Source organism: Lynx rufus, unplaced genomic scaffold (assembly GCF_022079265.1).
Source record: "Lynx rufus isolate CCGP_SWC_20201006 ecotype Redwood Valley unplaced genomic scaffold, mLynRuf1.p SCAF_15, whole genome shotgun sequence".
Classification (NCBI taxonomy): domain Eukaryota; kingdom Metazoa; phylum Chordata; class Mammalia; order Carnivora; family Felidae; genus Lynx; species Lynx rufus.
This window is the reverse complement of record NW_025814829.1, coordinates 22,773,489-22,795,196: the sequence shown is the minus strand read 5'-3', so window position 1 is coordinate 22,795,196 and position 21,708 is coordinate 22,773,489. Positions and strand designations below refer to the sequence as shown.

The window sequence follows — 21,708 nt, the reverse complement described above, 5'->3', positions numbered from 1 at the left end:
ATTCACCGTTCACAAAGATGCCGTAGTAGGACAATATTTATAAAGTATTCAAGAATATCTAATTAAAGCCTATTGTGGATGCACATGGTATTCTAAAACATAATATTTTGCATTTGCATGTCATTGTTCATTTAATTCTCAATTCATCTCAGGGGAAGTTGAGGCAACCACAAATGTTCACAATGGAATATAATAAAGTTTCCCTTTACAATGACCTAATCACTTGTAATAATTTTTAATGAAAAATTTTATATATACAGAAGACTATTTGAAAACATACAGAACCTAATAATTGTATATGTTCTCTTTCATTATGGACACCACATTTAATTATATTTTGTCCATGGCCTTAGCCCTGGTATAGGTATTAAATCAGGCTTACAGGTTTTATAACCAAGTTTACTGTGAATATGAAAATGTCCTGTTTGCAGCCTTGGGAATTTAGTATGCCCCATAGTTGTCGTTTTGTAACATTGCGGGGGGTGGGGTTAGAAATCATGAAAGACAAGGTATCCACTCTGTCTCTTAAGAATTTAAGACCCAGGATAAGGGTAGAAGAGGAGGAGGGAGAAAGAAGGGAAGTTAATCTTTATTGTGAGCATAAATGTGCCAAGTATATTACTAGGTATCCTTGAATGTATTATTTGATCCACAGGACTATTCTGTGAGGTGTTACTATTTCCACTTTACAAATAAGGAAACAGGCTCAGAGAAATCAAGTAACTTGTTTAGAGAAGTCAATTCAATTTGAATTGCAAGCTTATATTCTTTCCGCTATCCTGGGATGCATCCTTTCCTGGATCTTTTTAGGGCCTAAAATGTAAGTGTCTCATTCAAAGAATTGATGTATAATATGTACCACTGTATATGTATCCATGCTCCTCCTCCCCATGCACCTTTAGGTTTACTGTGATTAATACGTATTAACGTATTATACGTTATAATGTAAATAAAACTCTAAATTTAGAACCAAGGCATAGATTTGAGTCTTTCGGGTACTTTATGTCTAGTTTTCCCCAGCAGAAAATAGGAATAACTACTGCCTCTTTTGCACTTCAAAGGACTGATGTGATAATTAGGGACCCAAGATTAGGTGGCAGTCACTACAAGAATAAACTACAATTCCCAAAATGCCCAAAGAGGCTGACGCCGGTCCGGGAAACAATTCCAGCTTTAGGGCAAAGGTGACCCCTCTGGGTCCCGCGGCTAAGTAGGGAGAGGCTGTCATCGCCTCTTCAATGATGCATCCAGGGATTTGTAGTTCCCTCAAGGCCATGGCCTGCCCTCGGGGCCCGTCTCTTACTACAAGTCCCATGATGACCCGAGGCGCGGGCAGCGCCTGCGTGTTGAAGCCGAGGGAGCGTGCGGGCGGTGCTAGTGGCGGGAGGAGTAAAGATGGCGGTGCGGGGGTCTCCGCCTTCTGCTCCCGGCTGAAGCGCTCTGAGGGAAGCGGCAGCGGCAACTGGGGCAGCAATAGCAATCCAGTGGTGGTAGTTTCAGCAGCGGCTGCTGAGGCCGGAGCAATGGCAGAATTGGAGCACCTAGGCGGGAAGCGGGCGGAGTCGGCGCGAATGCGGCGGGCTGAGCAGCTTCGGCGCTGGCGGGGCTCGCTGACAGAGCAGGAACCCGCGGAGCGACGAGGCACCGGGCGGCAGGCGCAGACTCGTCGCGGGAGCCCAAGAGTCCGCTTCGAGGACGGTGCTGTCTTCCTGGCCGCTTGCTCTAGCGGGGACACAGACGAGGTGAAAAAGCTTCTGGCAAGAGGTGCAGACATCAACACGGTCAACGTGGACGGTTTGACAGCCCTGCACCAGGTAACTCCTTTTTCGGCTTTATGGGCGTCCAGTCTCCTACCGATGAACCTGTGACCCCTGCGGGCTGCCCATGGAGAGAGTGTTAGTGTCACTGCCGAGCCCTTCTGCATGGTCCTTTGGGGCTAGTCGGTTTCATTCTTGGCCAGCTTCCTCCACTAATCAAGTCTTTTTCAGACTCCGGGGTCTCTACCTGAAGGAATAGTGTCACCCAGCTGCCTGGTCAGTGTTTGTATTTCCCTCCACCTACTTGAGTTGTCATGGTTACTGATGATTTGGTCTCCGGTGTTATCCCTATAGATTAGTCTTCTTCACTCGGTCTGGTTGGTGTGCCTGGACACCGCGGCACTCGTGTAAGCATAGTCAACGTCATTTGTCTGATGCCTTCTCAGAAAATTCAGTTTTCCGTTTGTGTGACCCTATGATAGAATATCTTCGATCACTCAGAGAGCAAAGCCCTGTATTGGGTTAAGGCAAGCAGATCTTCTGAAACCACACCTCTTGTTTTGCTGGTTTGTAATGATTCAGAAACAGTTTGTGTCTCCTACAGGCTCCTAGAACACCCCTGACCTCATTGTCGTAGGCGTATTCTTAGGAGCATTACCTCCCTAAGAGCTTCCTATGGAGAACCAACCTACTGAATCACTTATGTTTGTTTGATACTTGTGGAATAGCCTTTTTCCTTTCTTTTTGCCTAAAGCTTTCTATAGAAATCATTTGCCCTATCTATAGCTATAGTACATGGATTGCGGATAACTTAACAATGCTGTGCTTAGTAACGACACTTTTACTTGTCTCATCTTATGCAACAATTTTCTTACTTATGCAGTAACGTTCAATATATACTGACTGTCAGCACTAACTCCACTCTCCCTTCCCAAATGGAACTTCATCAGTTACTTCAGTGAGCTGAGAGCTGGACACCCACTCTTAATCTTTCTTATTTCTCTTTTTCTGTTGTGTGTGCAAAGTCAACGTGTTGGCATGAGAACCCACTTCTAAATAATAATTCCGTTTTGGGTCTTACCACTTCACTGAATGTATCAGCCAATAGCTTAAAATTATTCCTCACTGTGTTTGCAACCCTTCTCTCTCAGATGGAGGAAACTTCTTTTCATCCTATTTGTATCTGTTTTATTTTCCTGCTATAACAGTGCCCCACCTAAGGTAGCAATCAACATTTGTGTGGTCCTTTGCTGTTTAAAAATTCTTTCATATGTCTCTCCCCTATATGAATCTCAGCAGTGATTCTTGAAGTAGGTGTGGCAAGTAGTGTTGTAATTCCCATTTTACAGATGAGGAATCTGAAGCTCAGAAAATTGTTACTTGTGCAAGATTAGGAAGGAGAGAAGTTGCCCTCAGGCATGGATTTTTCAGACTTAAATTCCAGAGCTTTATATATCACCTAATAAGAAGCTGAGTATAAATAAGATATATGCTAAGAGGATCATATTCATTATTTTAAGTTTCCGAACTCTTTGAGAAGGTGAATTTTTATTTAGGAGATTGAGGTCTAGATTCTGGAAGGAACCATTTCATGGGTTTATAGATGATAGAGAAATAGAATCCAGTTTTCTGGTCCCTGTGTTCCTTTATTGAATCATGATTCTATCGAAGTATTTTTCTTGGTGTAACGCAGTAGCCCTGTTTCTTCTAAGATGACTCTGCTCTCTGAACCTGGTCCTTACCATACACATTTTAATAATGCCCCGAGAAAAGCACCTACTTTGATGTTACTCTGGTAGGTCTCCTTCTCATACAAGGTGACCACTTTTCTGTTCCCTTCTCCTGAGGCTGACCTTGTTGGTGCCTTTTCTTCTATCTTAACCACCATCCCAGATTGTGAAGTACAACTTCTCTCACTTAGTATGCTCTTCACATTCAGTAATCCTTCAAAATAGGAGAGGAAGGAGATGACAGCTCTGAGTCGTGTTTGGTTCTGTTTTTTAAAACACCTGCATATGTAATATTGGCATTCCTCCCTGTTTATGGGGCTGGCAATGAGTTGAATTGTATAGGTTTACTCAATAATAGACAAATTCAGCTAAAGATTAAACTGCTCGAAGATTTGAGGCCAAATGAATCTTATGTTGAGAAACAATCTCTTTGTTTGAACCAAGACAAGGGGCCTTTATTGGCTCAGGAACTCTTTCTCAAGTTAGTTTCCATAGAGTGACAGTATGTTTCTCCATGATCTGAAGAACTCTTAAGGTATAAAAGGTTATATTCAAAATGTGAGACTGGAGCTGCCAGTAGCTGAACAACTGACTCTGTGACCGTCCTTCTGTGAAATGGAGAGTGGTACAATTATCTGAATTATTTAAAATATCCACCTGTTATATATGCACGATATGAATTATCAGGATAATTGCTTTCTTTCTCCCTTTTGTTTGGCCATGGCCTCTTGACCAACTGTGAATTACCATCTTGGCATGTTGGAAGAAACCCCCAGATGATACTGGTGGTTGACTTTTCTCCTTTCCCCACAAGGTCACAAGTAGATGATTTACACTTCAGGTTGTGGTGCCTTGATGCTACTTTTGACTTAGAGACCTTTCTTTCTTGGCAGCCTTTGCTTAGGCCACGAGGTGCTTGAGTCAATGATAAGCTCCAGGGGGCCTATTAATAATACTTGAAATAGACTGAGGTAAGAAATAGCTCAAAGGTTAGACCTTCTCTTATGAAAGTCTTGGGGACTGATACAGACTAACTAAGCTTGGGTGAATAAATTGTATATGTTCTTAGTATCCCAGGGCGACCAATGAAAAAGGCTTTAATCTGATCTGATAACCCTTGAAAGCATTTCTTTGCTCCCAGAGGAATTCCCATTTCATTTATTTATATACATTATAGGGCATGAAGTGTGGGTTAATAATTTTGTGTGCAGTGGTACTTCTTGAAATTTATTTTTATTTATTTATTTTGCAAGGTTGATTATTATCACCTATCTTTGTATCCTTAGTGTTATGATCTTGGGTGCTCTAAGTCTAGATATAAGCTCTTAAAACTGTATCTGCCATCTTGTTGGGCTGCTGTAAGAGACAGGTGGTTGTTTTCAGAGAGATTTTCTGGGATTTGTTAGAATGAATGCCTGCTTATTTCTTCAAAATATAGTTTATTGGGACTTATATTTGTGTTGGGTGTAGTGGATGCTAATGTGAGTCCACACAGAGACCAGAATGAGTCTATACTTGACTCAGAAACTCAGGTTGGTTTTGTAATGGTCTCAGAGTCCGAGTTTGGACCCTCAGGGTCATCCCAGACTGGAATTCAACTCCTAGTGTTTTCTGTTATTCTAGAGCTGCCCCAATCTGACCTGTAGCTTCAGGGAGATTAAAAATATCTACTTCTCAGGAAGAAAGGTGGAGATAGAAACAGATAAGAAGGGAAGGAGGAAAGGCAGAACAATTTATATTCAGAGTGAGACAGGGTTAAGCAGAAGACTAAGATGATAATGTGTTCAGTTCAGTATAAAATAGTATGTATGTGTGCCAGTAGGTATGGTGAAATAAAACGTGGAACGTGTGTGTGTGTGTGTGTGTGTGTGTGTGTGTGTTTTAAAGTAATCTCGGGGCGCCATGGTGGCTCAGTCAAGTGTCCGACTTCGGCTCAGGTGATGATCTCACAGTTTGTGGGTTTGAGCTCCGCATCGGACTCTGCACAGACCATGTGAAGCCTGCTTGGGATTTTCTCCCTCTTTCTGCCCCTCGCTCGCTCGAGCTCTCTCTTTCTCAAAATAAATAAATAAACTTTGAAAGAAAATAAAATAAGGGGTGCCTGGGTGGCTCAGTCAGGTAAATGTCTGACTTTTGATTTCGGCTCAGGTCACCCATCTCACAGTTCATGAGGCTGAGCCACACATTGGGCTTTTTACTGACAGTCCCTGCTTGGGATTCTCTCTCTCACTCTCTCCTATCCCATGTGCTCTCTCTCTCTCTCTCAAATAAATAAACTTCAACAAAAAACAACAACAACAAAAAAATCTCTATGCCCAATGTGGGGCTTGAACTCATGACCTCAGGATCAAGGGTCACATGCTGTATGGACTGACCCAGTCAGGTGTCCCTAAAACTTGTATTCTTAACCCTTTCTCTCTCTCTCTCTCTCTCTCTCTCTTTTTTTACATTTATTTTTGAGAGACAGAGAGAGACAGAGCACGAGGGGGAGAGGGGCAAAGAGAGAACTAGACACAGAATCCAAAGCAGACTCCAGGCTCTGAGCTGTCAGCACAGGGCCCGACATGGGGCTCGAACTTGTGAACCATGAGATCATGACCCGAGGCGAAGGTGGACGCTGAACTGACTGAGTCACCCAGCACCCTTTAACCGTTTCTCTTTTATTCCAAGTTCATTACTTATTTCTTATAGTTCCATCTGTGAAATGACTTTGCCTTACCCTATACATTGAATTTTGCTTAGTGTCAGGACCCAAGACAATATGGGATTAAGGAAATCTTATTGGCTGCTTCATTATTGTGGATCTAGAATAGTCATCCTGAGTCATTTACTCTTCAGATTGGTTGATATGATGCATCAGGCTATGTTGGGCACCTGGCCCCTTGCCTTATGAGTATTAGTCCCAAGTTTCCATGCCATAGTGGACCTCAGAGCCAGATTTGAAAAATAGGCTTATTTTTATGGTGGGGTATTTTTCCATTTTGTTTTGTTTTGGTTTGGTTTGAGTACAGATGTAAGTGACTTTTATTCGTTTCCTAGCCAAATTTTTGTTGCCCCGATCTTAAAATCCATCTTGTAGAGTAGCTATATGCTATCATTTGGGCTTATAGAGTCTTCTCTGTGGGTATTTTTAAATAGGTAAGCTGTCAGTGTGTGTAGTTTAAGCATAATTCTGCTAAAGGTAGAAGGTTGGACAGGTTTTGTTGGTAAATTAAAATTAGGTCATTGCTTGCTTATTTTTATTTTTAAGCATTTTTTAAATTAAAGGATATATACAGTATATACAGTATAATTCACCTTTTTTACATGTAGAGTTCTGTGAGTTGTGACAAATACATGCAGTTGTGTAACCACCGCCTCAGTCAAGATATAGAGGATTATTGTTATCCCCAAGATTTCTTTGTGCTCCTCGTAGCCAACTCCTCCTCCCACCCCCAGCCCATGGCAGTCATTCATCCATGTTCTGTTCCCATAACCACAGTGCCATATAGATGAATCATACAGCATGGAGCCTTTTGAATCTGGCTGCTTTCATTTGCTAGAATGCATTGACATCCATCCATTTTGTTGCATGTGTCAGTAGCTCAGTGGTCTTTATTGCTGAGTGGTAGTCCAGCATATATATGGAAGTACTACAGTTTGTGTATCCATTCACCAGTTGAAGGACATCTGGATTATTTCCAGTTTTGGGTAATAATGAGTAAAACTGCTAGAAGCATTTGCATTCACATTTTTGTGTGGATATGTTTCATTTCACTTTGGTTAAATTCCTAGCAGTGGGATAACTGAGTCATGTGGCAATGAACTTCAAAAGAAACTGCCAGACTTCTTAAGTGGCTTTACCATTTTGCATTCCAACTAGCAATGTATGAGTTCCAGTTGCTTCATCCTTCCTGTACTTGGTATTATCTTTTTATTTAAGCTCTTTCTAATAGTTACGTAGTGATAAGTCAGTTTTAATGACTGTAGTAATAATAGTAGTAACAGGAGCTGTAGTAGTTAGTAGTAGTTATTGTAACGCCCACTTATGTGGTATTTACTCTGAGCCAAGGACTCTTCCAAGTTCTTTTAATATATGAACTTGTGTGTAATACTTAAAACAGCTCATGAGTAAGGTATTATTATTAGTATTATTGTCTGGATTTTACAGAGATGGGGAAACTGAGACACTGCCCATGGTCACACAGATAGTAAATGGCAGAGCTAGAATTTATTTGAGCCCAGGCAGTCTGACTGTAGAGTCCGTGTTCTTAACTATATGTTGCCTCTTACTGGACTAAATTGCCTCTCATTCTTAAAAAATTTAGGAAATGAAATTATAAAAAAAATTGAGAGTGATTTAAAATCAGGCTACTTGGAGTATATCTCGAATAGTTAATATACTATTAACATTTTAGTATATTCCTTTCAGATTTCTTTTTTAACATTATATTGAGTTTATATGTATGTGTGTAAGAACGTCTTTACAAAGTTGGTATCATACACTGTCTCCTGGTTTTTTCACTTAATTTTCCTTGTAATTGTTTTCCTATATCATTGAATATGCTTTGAAAGTAAAGTTTTTGATGTTTGAATAATATATCATCATTTGGATATGGTTTACTGTATTATCTTCCTTGTGAGAGATTTTATTAGATTGTTAATTTATAGCTAATATTGAATACCTAATAGCAGATTGTCTGTGTGCTAAAGTGTATGTTTGTTGATAGATAGGTATAGTTTCTGCCCTCAAGGAACTCAGAGCCTGGCTTGGAGATAGATAAATAAATTAAAAAAAAAACAATTAGTTTTAGAGTGATAATTTCTATGATAACAGGCAAAGATGCACTCCTAAGTGGAGGGACAAAGGAAGGCAGTCCATGATGGTGCAGCATTGTGGGCAGAGAAATAGGAGTAAGTCTGGTGTGCAGGCAGAGGGGACACAGCGGGGTCCAAATGGATGCATTTGGAGAGTTAGGGAAGGGGTGAGGGTAACATCCTAGAGGACTTTGAGTATCAAACACTAGACCAAGAATGCTTGATGGAGTTCTTAGCAGAAGACTTTTGTGGGTTTGAGCAGGGGAGTTAACCTGACCAAAGCAGCATTAAGGAATATGAAGCTGCATTTGGGTTTCAGAATGAATGGAAGGACACAGATGAAAGAACCATGAGGAGCACCTGGGTGGGTCAGTTGGTTAAGCATCCGACTCTCGGTTTTGGTTCAGGTCATGGTCTGAGAGTTCGTGAGTTCAAGTCCCATGTTGGGCTCTGCGCTGATAGCACGGAACCTGCTTGGGTTCTCTCTCTCTCTCTCTCTCTCTCTCTCTCTCTGTCTCTCTCTCTGCCCCTTCCCCCTCCAAAATAAATAGATAAACTTAAAAAGAGAGAAAGAACCAGCAGAGAGGATGGAGATGAGAAAGGAAAGAATAATACAGTTCTAGCCTGTGAGTCTGAAAGAATTTTGTTATTCAGATGGATATAGGAGTTAGTACAGTTGTGAACCAAGGAGCTCTGAGGACATCCAAGTAGAAATACTGTATCCGTGATTCAAGACTAGTCATCACCTCCCTATATAGGGTCCTGTCTCCTCATATTTAAAATGAGAGAGTTGGATATTAGCATAAAGGTGAGAGTTGAAGCAGTGAGTGTGGAAGACAAGAGGAGAAAATATAAAAGAGAAGAACAAAAAACACAATTAGGTGGTAGGCAGAGGATGCAGAGTTCCAATTAGAGCCATAGGAGTGTGTGGTAGGCTGACTAATGTCCCCTCAAAGATGTCTATATCCTAATCCCCATAACCTGTAAATATGTTACCTTGTATGGCAAAGGGACTTTGTAGATGTGATTAAGTTTAGGGTCTTGAAATGGGAAGATTATCTTGGATTATCCAGGTGAGTCCAATATAATCACAAGGGTCTTTATAGGAGGGAGGCAGGCAGGAGATCAGAGTCAGTAGTAGATGCGATGATAGAAGCAAGAGACTGGAGTGATTTGAGGAAGGGGCTGTGAGCCAAGGAATGCAGGCAGCCTCTGAAAAAGACAAGGAAATGGAGCCTCCCCTCAGAGTCTCAAGAAGGAGTTAGCCCTGCTGAAAACTTGATTTTAGCCCAGTGAGACCGAGTTCAGACTTCTGATCTGCAGATCTGTAAGATAATAAATATATACTGTTTTAAGCTACTAAATTAAAAAAATATTTTTTTAACGTTTGTTCATTTTTGAGAGACAGAGAGAGACAGAGCATGCATGGGGGAGGGGCAGAGAGAGAAGGAGACACAGAATCCAAAGCAGGCTCCAGGCTCTGAGCTGTCAGCACAGAGCCCCACAAAGGGCTTGAACCCACCAGTCATGAGATCATGACTTGAAGTTGGATGTTTAATCGGCAGAGCCACTCAGGTGCCCCTAAGCTACTAAATTTGTAGTAATTTGTTACACCAGCAATAGGAAACTAATCCAGAGGAGAACCAAGAAAGCACAGTGATATTGAGGAGTTTCAAGGAATGGATGGTGAATAATGTGAAAGGAAATTGAGAAGAAGACCAAAACAAAACAACAACAACAAAAAAACAAACAAAAGCAAAAACTGTTGGATTTGGTCATATATAACCGTTAAAGAACAGTTTCAATAGAAGGATGGTTTTGAGGGCTTTTGTGGAGATTATATGAAATTTTTTCATATTAAGGATAACTTAAGTTAATCTTTCTGTTGATTTTTGGAAGTAAAAAACTAGATTTGCCATCAATATGATTCTGTGAATTAGGACCCAAAATATGTGAGAAGACTCCTAAAAAGCTAGCTTTTGGCTAGTTCAAAATAATGAAAATGGTTTCATTATTTATGAGTTAAGAATATTTTAGAATATTAAATGTGATACTGGACCCCAAAGGTTATATTCCTATTACTGAAGAGCTGATTAGCTAGTTGAGATTATTTTATTTCCCAGTTCTGGTTTGGCCCATTTCCCACTCATTAGCACTGGCAGCCTTAGGGGAGCAGTAGTAGGGAGGTTAGTACCAATAAACAATTTCTTTTGCCATTTATTCTTTCACATTCATTTGTTGAATCTCTACTTGGTGCTTGACTGTACTTCTTGTTACTTGTTACTTAGCAATTGATACATTTTTAGAAATGAACTAGAATTTGGGGAATGCTCTCCAGGATAGCTGGTTCCTATTATCATTTATAATAGGAAATTGGCTACCTAGTGATTTTCTATTTTAGCATTCTGGGTTTTGGGTATTTTGTTCATCCGTATTTGTGATTATTTTCATCTATGCTTGTGGATTCACACACTTCTACTTAAAGATGGTGAAAAGTGGAAGTTTGAGACCTTTAATATATCTTTATGTTTTAACAGAGTAATAATAAATTCAGATTAGTGATCTTGACCCAGAATTTTATATAGGGCAAGGAATTGAAACCTCATTTGGATTGCTAACTAAGTTTGTTAAGTTGGGGCAGGGGATGTGTTGTGTTGGGGATTCTCCCCTCCCCCTCTTTTGAAGCGTTATTTATTTATTTATTTATTTATTGAGAGTGAAAGAGAGCGAGTGTGTATAGTGAGAGAGGGGCAGAGAGAGAAGGAGAGAGAATCTTAAGCAGGCTGTATTCACACCCTGTATGAGCCTGACCTGGGGCTCCGTCTCACCATGGTGAGATCATGACCTGAGCCAAAATCAAGAGCCAGACACTTTACTGTCTGAGCCACCCAGATGCCCCTGAAATGTAATGTAAAAACTTGTTTTTTAAATCTTGGATTTTATTTATTTTATTTTTATTTATTTTATTTTTATTGTTTTAAAAATTCTATTTTTTTAAAAATTGAAATCCAAGTTAGTTTTTTAACATATAGTGCAATAATGGTTTCAGGAGTAGAATTTAGTGAGTCATCACTTACATATAACACCCAGTGTTCATACCAACAAGTGTCCTCCTTAATGCCCATCACCCATTTAGCCCATCCCCTGACCCAATACCCCTCCAGCAACCCTCAGTTTGTTCCCTGTATTATATTTTTTATTAAAAAAATTTTTTTTAATGTTTATTTATTTTGGGGAGAGACATAGAGTGCGAATGGGGGAGGGGCAGGGAGAGACAGAGAGAAAGAGAGAGAAGGAGACACAGAATCTGAAGCAGGCTCCAGGCTCTGAGCTGTCAGCACAGAGCCTGATGCAGGGCTCAAACTCACAGACCACGAGATCATGACCTCACCCAAAGTTTGACACTTAACTGACTGAGCCACCTAGGAGCCCCTGTTCTCTATATTTTAGAGTCTCTTATGATTTGTCTCCCTCTCTGTATTTATCTTATTTTTCCTTCCCTTCCCCTATGTTCATCTGTTTTGTTTCTTAAATTCCACATATGAGTGAAATCATGTGATATTTATTTTTCTCTGACCGATTTTGCCTTAGCATAATACATTCCAGTTCCATCCACATTGTTGCAAATGGCAAGATTTCATTCTTTTTGATCGCTTAGTAATATTCCATTGTGTATATATCTATATTTTAAGTAATCTCTGCACCCATCGTGGGGCTCAAACTCACAATCTGGAGATCAAGAGTTGCTCGCTATACCAACTGAGCTAGCCAGGCACCCCTTAAATCTTAGATTTTAGATTGTAACCAGTTTGAGTAAATTTGGGGGGCTTGAAGTTTTATCAGGCAATGATGAGTTTATATTCATTTCGTGAGTCAATTTAATTGGAAAACTGAATCCTTAGTTCTTAATATTGAAAATTGATCTGCATGTGGCTTCTAATGAATATTGTAGTACATTGTAGTTATGGGATGGATTTGTGTAAGAATTTAGAAAAGATTTTGTACCTAGTATCTTAAACATTGTCATACTCTGGCAATCTTTTGGAATTATATTTAAATGCAATTTTGGGAAGCCATTTTATATTGCCATGCTCTGAATATCCATCTGTGATATATATAGTATACAACTTGGCTGTTACGTGTGAATTTTTGGTCTAATGACCCATTTTCTTTTTATTTTTTAGAGAGCTTTTTAATTGGGGCAACCGGGTGGCTCAGTAAAGCGTATGACTTCGGCCCAGGTCATGGTCTCATGGTTTGTGAGTTCAAACCCCATATTAGGCTCTGTGCTGACAGCTTGGAGCCTGCTTTGGAATCTGTGTCTCCCTCACTCTCTGCCTCTCCCCTGCTCATGCTGTGTCTTTGTCTCTCTCAAAAATAAATAAACATTTAAAAAAAACCACTTTTGGGGCGCCTGGGTGGCGCAGTCGGTTAAGCGTCCGACTTCAGCCAGGTCACGATCTCGCGGTCCGTGAGTTCGAGCCCCGCGTCAGGCTCTGGGCTGATGGCTCAGAGCCTGGAGCCTGTTTCCGATTCTGTGTCTCCCTCTCTCTCTGCCCCTCCCCCGTTCATGCTCTGTCTCTCTCTGTCCCAAAAATAAATAAACGTTGAAAAAAAAAATTTTTTAAAAATATAAAAATAATAAAAAAATAAATAAAACCACTTTTTTATTATAGATTATTTCAAAATATAAAATATAAAGGTAAAGAGAATAGTATAAATGAATTCCCAAAACTTATCAACTCAGGGCATCTGAGTGGTTCAGTTGGTTAAGCATCTGGCTCTTGGTTTCAGCTCAGGTCATGATCTCATGTTTTGTGGGTTTGAGCCCCGCATCGGACTCCATGGCCTGCTTGGGATTCTTTCTCCCTCTCTCAGCCCCTCTCCCTGACTCAAAAAACAAAAACAAAAACAAAATGAGAAAACCAAAGTTAAAAACATCAACTCATGGCCAATCTTATTTCATTTATAGGTCCTTTTCTCCTTATCCCCAATATACTGGATTATTTTACATCCAGCCTCAGATATAACATACTTTTGTTTGTCAATATTTCAATATGTATATCTAAAAAATGGGAATGTAATAAAAACAATCACAATCTCTTTATCACACCTAAAAATTGAACACTTACTCCTTAAAATTATAAAATATTCAATAGTGTTTAAATTTCCCTGATGGTTCATAGATTTTTTGTACAGTTTTATTTAAATTAGGATTCACATAAGGTCTGCATTGGTTCATATGTACCTTAAGACCCTCTTAATCTATAGTTTCCTCCTCACTTTTTTCCTCTGCATCTTATTTGTTGAAAAACAGGATTGTTTGTACTATGGTTTCCCACAATCTGGATTTTGCTGACTGTATGCTTGTAGTGTTAACATGTTCGTTTGTCTCTTATATTTTCTATAAATTGGTAATCAGATCTAGAGATTTGATCTGATTCAGATTTAAATTTTTTGGTAAAAGTACATCATGGCTGGTGGTGTATATTACTCTCAGGGGGCATATAATATCTAGTTATCTCTCTCGTTGTGGTTTAATGGCGTTGGTGGCCTAATAGAATTTTGATGTTTCCAGCCAGTCTTGACTACACCTGAATTTTAGGAATTCATTCCTTCATTTTAATTATCATCACATTGTCTTGTGCTGACCCTCTAATTGGGATACCAGTGATCAAATAATGTAAATTGTGAGCATTGTGAATATAATGGTTAATATAGGTTATAGTGTATTGACTGTTGGAAGGCTTGATGTGGTACTCAGCACATTTAGATTAGTACCCTTCATGTGTCAATATTTGTCAGTGATGATCACAATGGAGTAAGCTTTCTCTATTACCTTTTCATATCCGTTTCATTAACTCTCAACTGAAGTTCCTCTTGTTTTGAAATAGTGTTCACTTTCATGGAGCACCTGGGTGGCTCCATTAGATAAGTGTCCTACTTCGGCCCAGGTCATGATCTTCCAGTTCATGAGTTCAAGCCCCGCATCCGGCTCTCTGCTGTCAGTGCAGGGCTCACTTGGGATCCTCTTGTCTCCCTCTCTCTCTGCCCCTCTCATATTCTCACATGCTCTTTCTTTCTCTGTCTCTCTCTCTCAAAAATAAATAAAACATTAAAAATAGTTCCAGTTCATAACATGGTTTCTTGTCCCCTAAGATAACCACCAGCCCTTGGCCTTCATTATAAGAGAAAGCCTGAAAGCCTCCAAAGAAAATTTTAAAAAATAAAGAGAGTAAATTGGCTACACAAGAAGAGAGACTTTCTTTATAGACACCTGGCCCTATAAGGGAGAAGATAGGAAGAGAAGAGTGTCTATTTGAAGTGCATGTTTGGGGCAGTCAACGGTAGGCAAATGATGTGCTTATCTTAAAAAATGGAAGTGACATTTGGAACATTTATATGGAGATTGGGTTGGCTGACTTTGTGTTGTGCTGTTTGAGGCAGAGGAGAGATTTGCCCTTCTAATTGAAGGTGAATTTCACAGTAGGGTGTATTGTTTTATGAACTGTGTTTTATTTGTATGAACATTTCATGGAAGCAGGTTTACTTTCTTTCTGCTTCTCTGCAACATTTTTGCCAGGTTTCTTATTTTAGTTAGCTATTTTAATTCATTTATTTCTTTTTTAAATCAATTGGCTTAGCTATAAGATATGACTGTAAAGTGCCAAGGTGGATTGTGTTTGGGTCTTTTGGACACAGCTTCAGTGTTTTATGGTCACTCCTCTTGTATTGATTTTCCTCCCCATGTTTAGATTGTTTTTCTTTGACAGTAAATAGCAAGAAAAATGAGGTCAAAAGAATGACTCACTTCATTATAAATCACCAGAGGTAATGGAAAATGATTTGAAGGATGACTGAGCTGTGTTCTAACTGTTGAGAAACGTTTCACCTGGTGGAGAGCTCCTGCGGCACATGGGCCCAAGTGAGAAGGCCCTTCCATTCGTGTCTCACCAAGTGCCGTACTGGGCTAGTATGAGGAGAATTTTACTGCTAGAACTCCTTTTTTCTTTTTTTTTTTTTAAGTTTATTTATTTTGAGAGAGAGGAGGAGGGGCAGAGAGAGAGGGAGAGAGAGAAGAGATCCCAAGCAGCCTTTGCACTGTCAGTGCAGAGCCTGTGACATGGGACCCGAACCCATGAACCATGAGATCATGACCTGAGCCGGGATCAAGAGCTAGGCGCTCAACAAACTGAACTGCCCAGGCACCCCTACTGCTAGAACTCTTAAGTTCTTAGTAGATATTTAAAATAAGAAACATATTTTTGATTGGTATCAGTTTTCAGCTGAGAGTAGACTCTGATTTGCCTTATTTCAGTTCTTTCTGTGCTATAAGTCAGTCTATGACAAGATCAAGGCTCAAAGGTTTTTATAGGGAAATAACTTAGAAATATAATGACTTTTGTGTTTCTGTTTCTATTCAGTATCTAAGTTATTAAGAAGGCTCTTATCTTATTTATTTGTAGTATCAAGAGAAGAGAAAATTCCTGTTTTGCCTATACTGCACTTCTGTGGTTTAGATCTTTAAAAATTTGCATGATCCTTTATTAATTGTTTTTGGCCAATTACTTACTGGGTACTTTCTAGATGCCAGATCCTATAGTAGATGCTGAGATACAAAGATGGCATAGTCCCTGCCCTTAGGGATTCTGCAGTTATTGGGAAACTCATAGTTTTAAAGATATAATCTGGTTCATATTGCTCCCATTTAGCATTGGATCCATTTCCCATTATCCTGTTCATAGTAAAAGTGGAAAAAGGGTATTGATCATTATCGATAATTTGCCTTTGTATGTTTTTATTTTTTAATATTTATTTATTTATTTATCAATGTCTAGTTTTTGAGGTTTTTTTTAAGTTTATTTATTTATTTTGAGAGAGAGAGAGAGAGCACGAGAGCAGAGAGCACGAATTGGTGAGGGGCAGAGAGAGAGGGAGGGAGAGAGAATCCCGAGCAGACTCCTTACTGTCAGCGCAGAGCCCAACATGGGGCTTAAACTCACAAACCGTGAGATCATGACTGAAATTGCTTAGCTAACTGAGTCATCCAGGCACCCTGCCTTTGTATATTTTTAGATTATCAAATCTTTGCCCTCAGCTTTGTGTAATTCAGTCCTTATTAGCCTTCTCTAATCTAATGAACATGACCATCCTTTTAATTTAATTTAAGATCAATTCCAAGTCAATAATAATTTGCTATCTGTCCTGTGGATTTTCAAACTCTCCAGCTCCCTTTGGGCTGAAGAGTCAGCAATGGCTCCAGCTCTGGGGACTGACTCTAGGGTAAAAGACTGTTACCAGGCCACTTGAAAGCAGAGTTGCAGGACTAGCCATTATGTTTTTGTTTTGTTACAGGATTATCAAATTCCAGGACTTGGTAGCAAAAAGAACATTAGAGGACAACATCTGATCCACCTCTGTCACTTTACAAATGAGATAATCCGAGGCCTAGAAAGAAGCTAAAAGAATTCCATAAGCATGGGAGAAATAAAATATAATGAAATATTTTATTTATAAAATGAATGATCCAGTTTCTGCTTGATACTCTTTTTTATCTGTGAAAATGTGGTTGTTTGCAACATTACTTTGGGATGACAACTTATTATTTCTCTTTTGCAGACTTCAATATAGTAGAAACCTCATGCTATAATTATTCACATTTTACATTTAATTTATTCATGTCTGTACTTATTGCTAAGTAGGATCATAGCATTAAAGCAAAATTATGTAAGAGAAAAAAACAATTCGTTAGTACAAATATTGCCCTAATATATCAACTATTTTCATTTTTCTTTGTTCTTTCCCAGGCTATGTTGATTTTTACAAATATTTTACATGGTAGAACTCACAGCATGTCATAATTACAGCAAACACTGTTTACTTGAGTGTCCACGCACCAAGTGTTGCATTATGCATTTTGCTTTTTGAATTATTTTTAGGGGCCCCTGGGTGGCTCAGTCAGTTAAGCATCCAACTTCAACTCAGATCACGATCTCACGGTCCGTGAGTTCGAGCCCCGCATCGGGCTCTGGGCTGATGGCTCAGAGCCTGGAGCCTGCTTCGGATTCTGTGTCTCCCTCTCTCTCTGCCTCTCCCCCATTCATGCTCTCTGTTTCAAAAATAAATAAACGTTAGAAAAATTAAAAAATAATAATAGTAAATAAATTATTTTTACATCAACAACTCTACCACATAGGTGGTATTATTCCATTTAATAATAAGGAAGTAGAATCAGAGAAGGTAATTTGCTCTCACCTAAGTCTCATTGAATCCAGGTCTGTGTGACTCAGAAGCTTCAAGTTTTCTACCTAGGTTATGCTGCTTTTCTGATCTCCATTTAGACCTTCTGTTTATTTTTTTAAAAGTAGGCTCTACGCCCAACATGGGGCTTGAACTCATGACCCCAAGATCAAGAGTCACCACTGATTGAGCCAGCCAGGCACCCCTAGACCTTTTGTTTATTTTTAAAAGGCCTCTTAGGTGCATACCATTCTGGGTTGAGGAGGGGATTTCTTTTTTGCCTTCTATTGCCCCTTTGATTTTTACATTGTCAGAATTCTATGTCTATTTTGTGAGATGATACATTGCTTCCCTACCTCTTTCATGGCATGGCATGTGCAGAAAATGACATTTGTATATAGCACACTTGGTAAACTTGGAAGACATGGTAGTTTGGTATAAAAATTCATTGTATTCTCTTTAACATATCATGATAAAATCTATTAAAAATCAGACTTCGGTTAATTGTTAGCATTAAGATCCATAAATAAGAAATAGGAGTGTCTGGCTGGCTCAGTTGGTGGAGCGTGTGACTCTCGATCTTGGGGTGTGAGTTCAGGCTCCATGTTGGGTGTAGAGATTACTTAAAAATAAAATCTTAAAAAAAAATAAGAAAAGAAAATCAGTATTTAAAAAATAAATAGACCAAGAAGTAACAATCAAGAAATGAGCAAAATTAGTTATGGCTTATTTAGGAACACCTAATGATAGCAGACATATCAGTACTGATGATCTTGATCATGATGATAATTATGACACATCTATCTTCTCTCTAGTTGGAAACAATGTGGGAAAACTGGAGCAAATTAAATAGAAAAACAAAATATTTTATATGTGCATGCAAAACAGAACTTCACTGGTGTTGAACAGTGCAGACTAAAATTAAAATATAGCTGAAAATGATTCAATAGGAAGATCAAGGAAAGGGCTATTTTATGAAGTCACTATAGCAAGCTCTCTGGCAATGGTGTTTTATATGCCTAAATTATTATTTCTAAATTTAGGAAGTCTACAGAAGGAGCCATATAAATTAAATATAATTTTACCTATTTAAAATTTGTATTGGTTGCAAACCATTTTTTAATAACAATATAAACTTTCAGAAGATCTCTGTGTCATCTTGTAACCCATTTGTATTACAATTTATGATTGGTAAGATCTGATAGAAAGCTTTTAAGATCAAATACATTAATAGCACTCAGTAAAGATTGATTATTATTATGTTGAGTTGGTATAGCAAAATGGTTAAGATTATGGTTAAGATATACCTGGGTTCTAGTCCCAGCTTTGCATTTTACATCAGCTTTATGTAAGCTGTCTGAGCACAGTGCCTGATTCTCAATAGACACTTAGGTGATTTTTCCATTAGTCTTGAGATGAAGACCAAAATCTTTAATGAGACCTTGTCACGACCCACCAGGCACTATATGATCTGATCCCCATCACTATTTGATCTGATCTCCATGTAATCTGTATGAACTCATTTTTCTTCTTTTTCATTCCACTCCAACCACATTGGCCTCCTTCTTGTTTCTGAAAAACTCCAGTTGCTGTTCCTGCTGAAGGGGCTTGCATCTGTACCTTGTGCCTAGAATGTGGCTTCATCAGATAGCCACATGGCTTGCTTTTTCACTTCCTACAGATATTTACTCAGATGTTACCTTTGCAACAAAGCACTCCCTGGCCATCTATTGAAAAATTTCAGATGAACTTTCCTCATTTTCTTGTTTTTAAAAATTGAGGTATATTTCACATTTAGTAAAACGCATAGATCTTAAAAATGTAGTTTGTGGGGCACCTGGGTGGCTCAGTCGGTTAAGAGTTCAGCTCTGGATTTTGGCTCAGGTTGTGACCTTGTGGTTTGTGAGTTTGAGCCCCACATTGGGCTTCATGCTGGCAGTGTGGAGCCTGCTTAGAATTCTCTGTCTCTCAAAGGAAATAAATAAACTTAACAAAATGTACAGATTGATGGTTTTTGGCAATGTATACAACCATGTAACTGTCACCCAAGTCAAGAAATAGGACATTTTCATCACCCTTGAAAAGTTCCCGTTTGAACTCTTCCCAGAGCAATCATTATTATGATTCCTATCATTCTAGGTTAGTTTGGCTCTTCTTAAAGTGGAATATATAATATGTGCTTCTTTGTGTTTGGTTTCTTGAACATGTTTTTGAAGTTTATCCATTTTTTGTGTATCAGTAGTTCATTCTTCTTACAACTGAGCAGTACTCCATTTTGTGAATATTTCACAATTTATCTTGATATTGATTGACTTTTGGGTTCTTTCTTTCCTTCTTTCTTTCTCTTCCTCTTCCTCCTCTTCCTTCTATTATGAATAAAGCTGCTATAAATATTGTTCTACTGTATAAGTCTTTTTGTAGATATATGTTTTCCTTTCTTTTGGGTAGATACCGACAGATGAAATTGCTGGGTTGTAAAGTATATGGAATTTTAACTTTATTTACAACTTCCAGTCTTCCAATGTGGTTATACCATTTTACACTAGCACTATCCATGAATGAGAGTTCTGTTTGCTCCACCTCCTTCTTAATTTTTGATATTGTCAGTCTTTTTTGTTGTTGTGTCTTTTTAATATTAGCCATTCTAGTGTTTGTATATTGCTCTCATTGCGGTTTTAATTTGGGATGACTAATGATGTTAAACACCTTCTCATGTACTTATTTGTCATTTGGAGAGAGAGAGAGAGGTGTCTGATTCAAATATTTTACACTTAAAAATATTTTTTGGTCTTTTTATTATTGATTTGTAGATTTGTAGGTATTCTTGATATTTTCTGGTTACAAATCCTTGGTCAGATCGGTATTGTAAATCTTTTCTTTCAATCTATGATTCTATGACTTCTTTTTCATGTTCTTAACTTTTTGTATTTTGTTTTCATGTTATCTTTTTTTTTTAATAAATTTTTAGATTGCTAAGAAAGTTGCAAAGATAGTTCAGGAAGTTCTTGTATACCCTTCACCCAGCTTCCCCTAGTATCAACATCTTACATAACTGTGGTACATTTGTCAAAAGTATCGTTTTTTTAAAAAGTGTTTATTTATTTATTTTGAGAGAGAGAGAGACCGACTGTGTGCATGCAGTGGGGAGGGGCAGGAAGTGAAGGAGAGAGAACCCCAAGCAGGCTCTGTACTGTCAGTGCAGAGCCTGATGTGGGGCTCAGTCCCACAAACCATCAGATCATGACCTGAACCAAAACCAAGAGTCAGATGCTTAACCCACTGAGACATCATCTTTAAAAAAAAAATTTTTTTTTAATGTTTATTTTTGAGAGAGAGTGCCACCCAGGTGCCCTAAGTATCATCTTTTTATTGATGTTCTGGATGGTATTTAACTTATTGTATTTTCTCACCAGTTTGTACCTGGATTAGAAAAGCTATTTTTTTTTTAATGTTTATTTGTTTGTTTTGAGAGAGAGAGAGAGAGAAAGAGAGACGTGTGAGCGGGGTGGGGGCAGAGAGAGAGGGAGAGGGAGAGAGAGAATCCTAGGCAGGCTCCACACTCATTGCAGAGCCTGATGCAGGGCTTGATCTTACTACCATGAGATCATGACCTGAGCCAAAATCAAGAGTCGCTTAACTGACTGAGCCACCCAGGTGCCCCAGGAAAACTATTTTTTAAGGGGCGCCTGGGTGGCTCATTCGGTTAAGCATCCGACTTCAGCTCAGGTCACGATCTCACGGTCCATGAGTTCGAGCCCCGCGTCGGGCTCTCTGCTGACAGCTCAGAGCCTGGAGCCTGCTTCGGATTCTGTGTCTCCCTCTCTCTCTGGCCCTCCCCCGTTCATGCTCTGTCTCTCTCTGTCTCAAAAATAAATAAACATTATAAAAAAATTTTTTTAATAAAAAATAAAAAAGTATCATTTATTTGATTTTCTTACTGAACTATTTATTTGCCAGTTTTATTAAGTTATGCATTTTCCAGTTAGATATTAGCATTGATTAACAATGATGACTTTTGTCTTTTTCCTTTTTTCTACGAGGCGTAGAAGCTAACATTTGAAGATGTCCAGTTTATCAATTCTTTGTTGCTTTTGCTCTTAGTGTCATATCTAAGAAACCATTGCTTGACTGAGGTCACAAAAATTTACATCTGTATTTTCTTTTAAGAGTTTCATACTTTGGGG

General features: G+C 38.8%; 1 protein-coding gene across 1 annotated transcript in view; it reads left to right on the top strand.

The window, feature by feature from the left end:
* Positions 1-1,436: 1,436 nt before the first annotated feature.
* The window catches only part of LOC124510019 (protein phosphatase 1 regulatory subunit 12B-like), a 94,524-nt gene continuing 74,252 nt past the window's right edge, over positions 1,437-21,708 (top strand). The window contains exon 1 of the mRNA XM_047076676.1: positions 1,437-1,814. Within this exon, the coding sequence (XP_046932632.1) occupies positions 1,524-1,814 (291 nt within the window). The 5' untranslated portion in view covers positions 1,437-1,523. The remainder of the gene's footprint in view (positions 1,815-21,708) is intronic.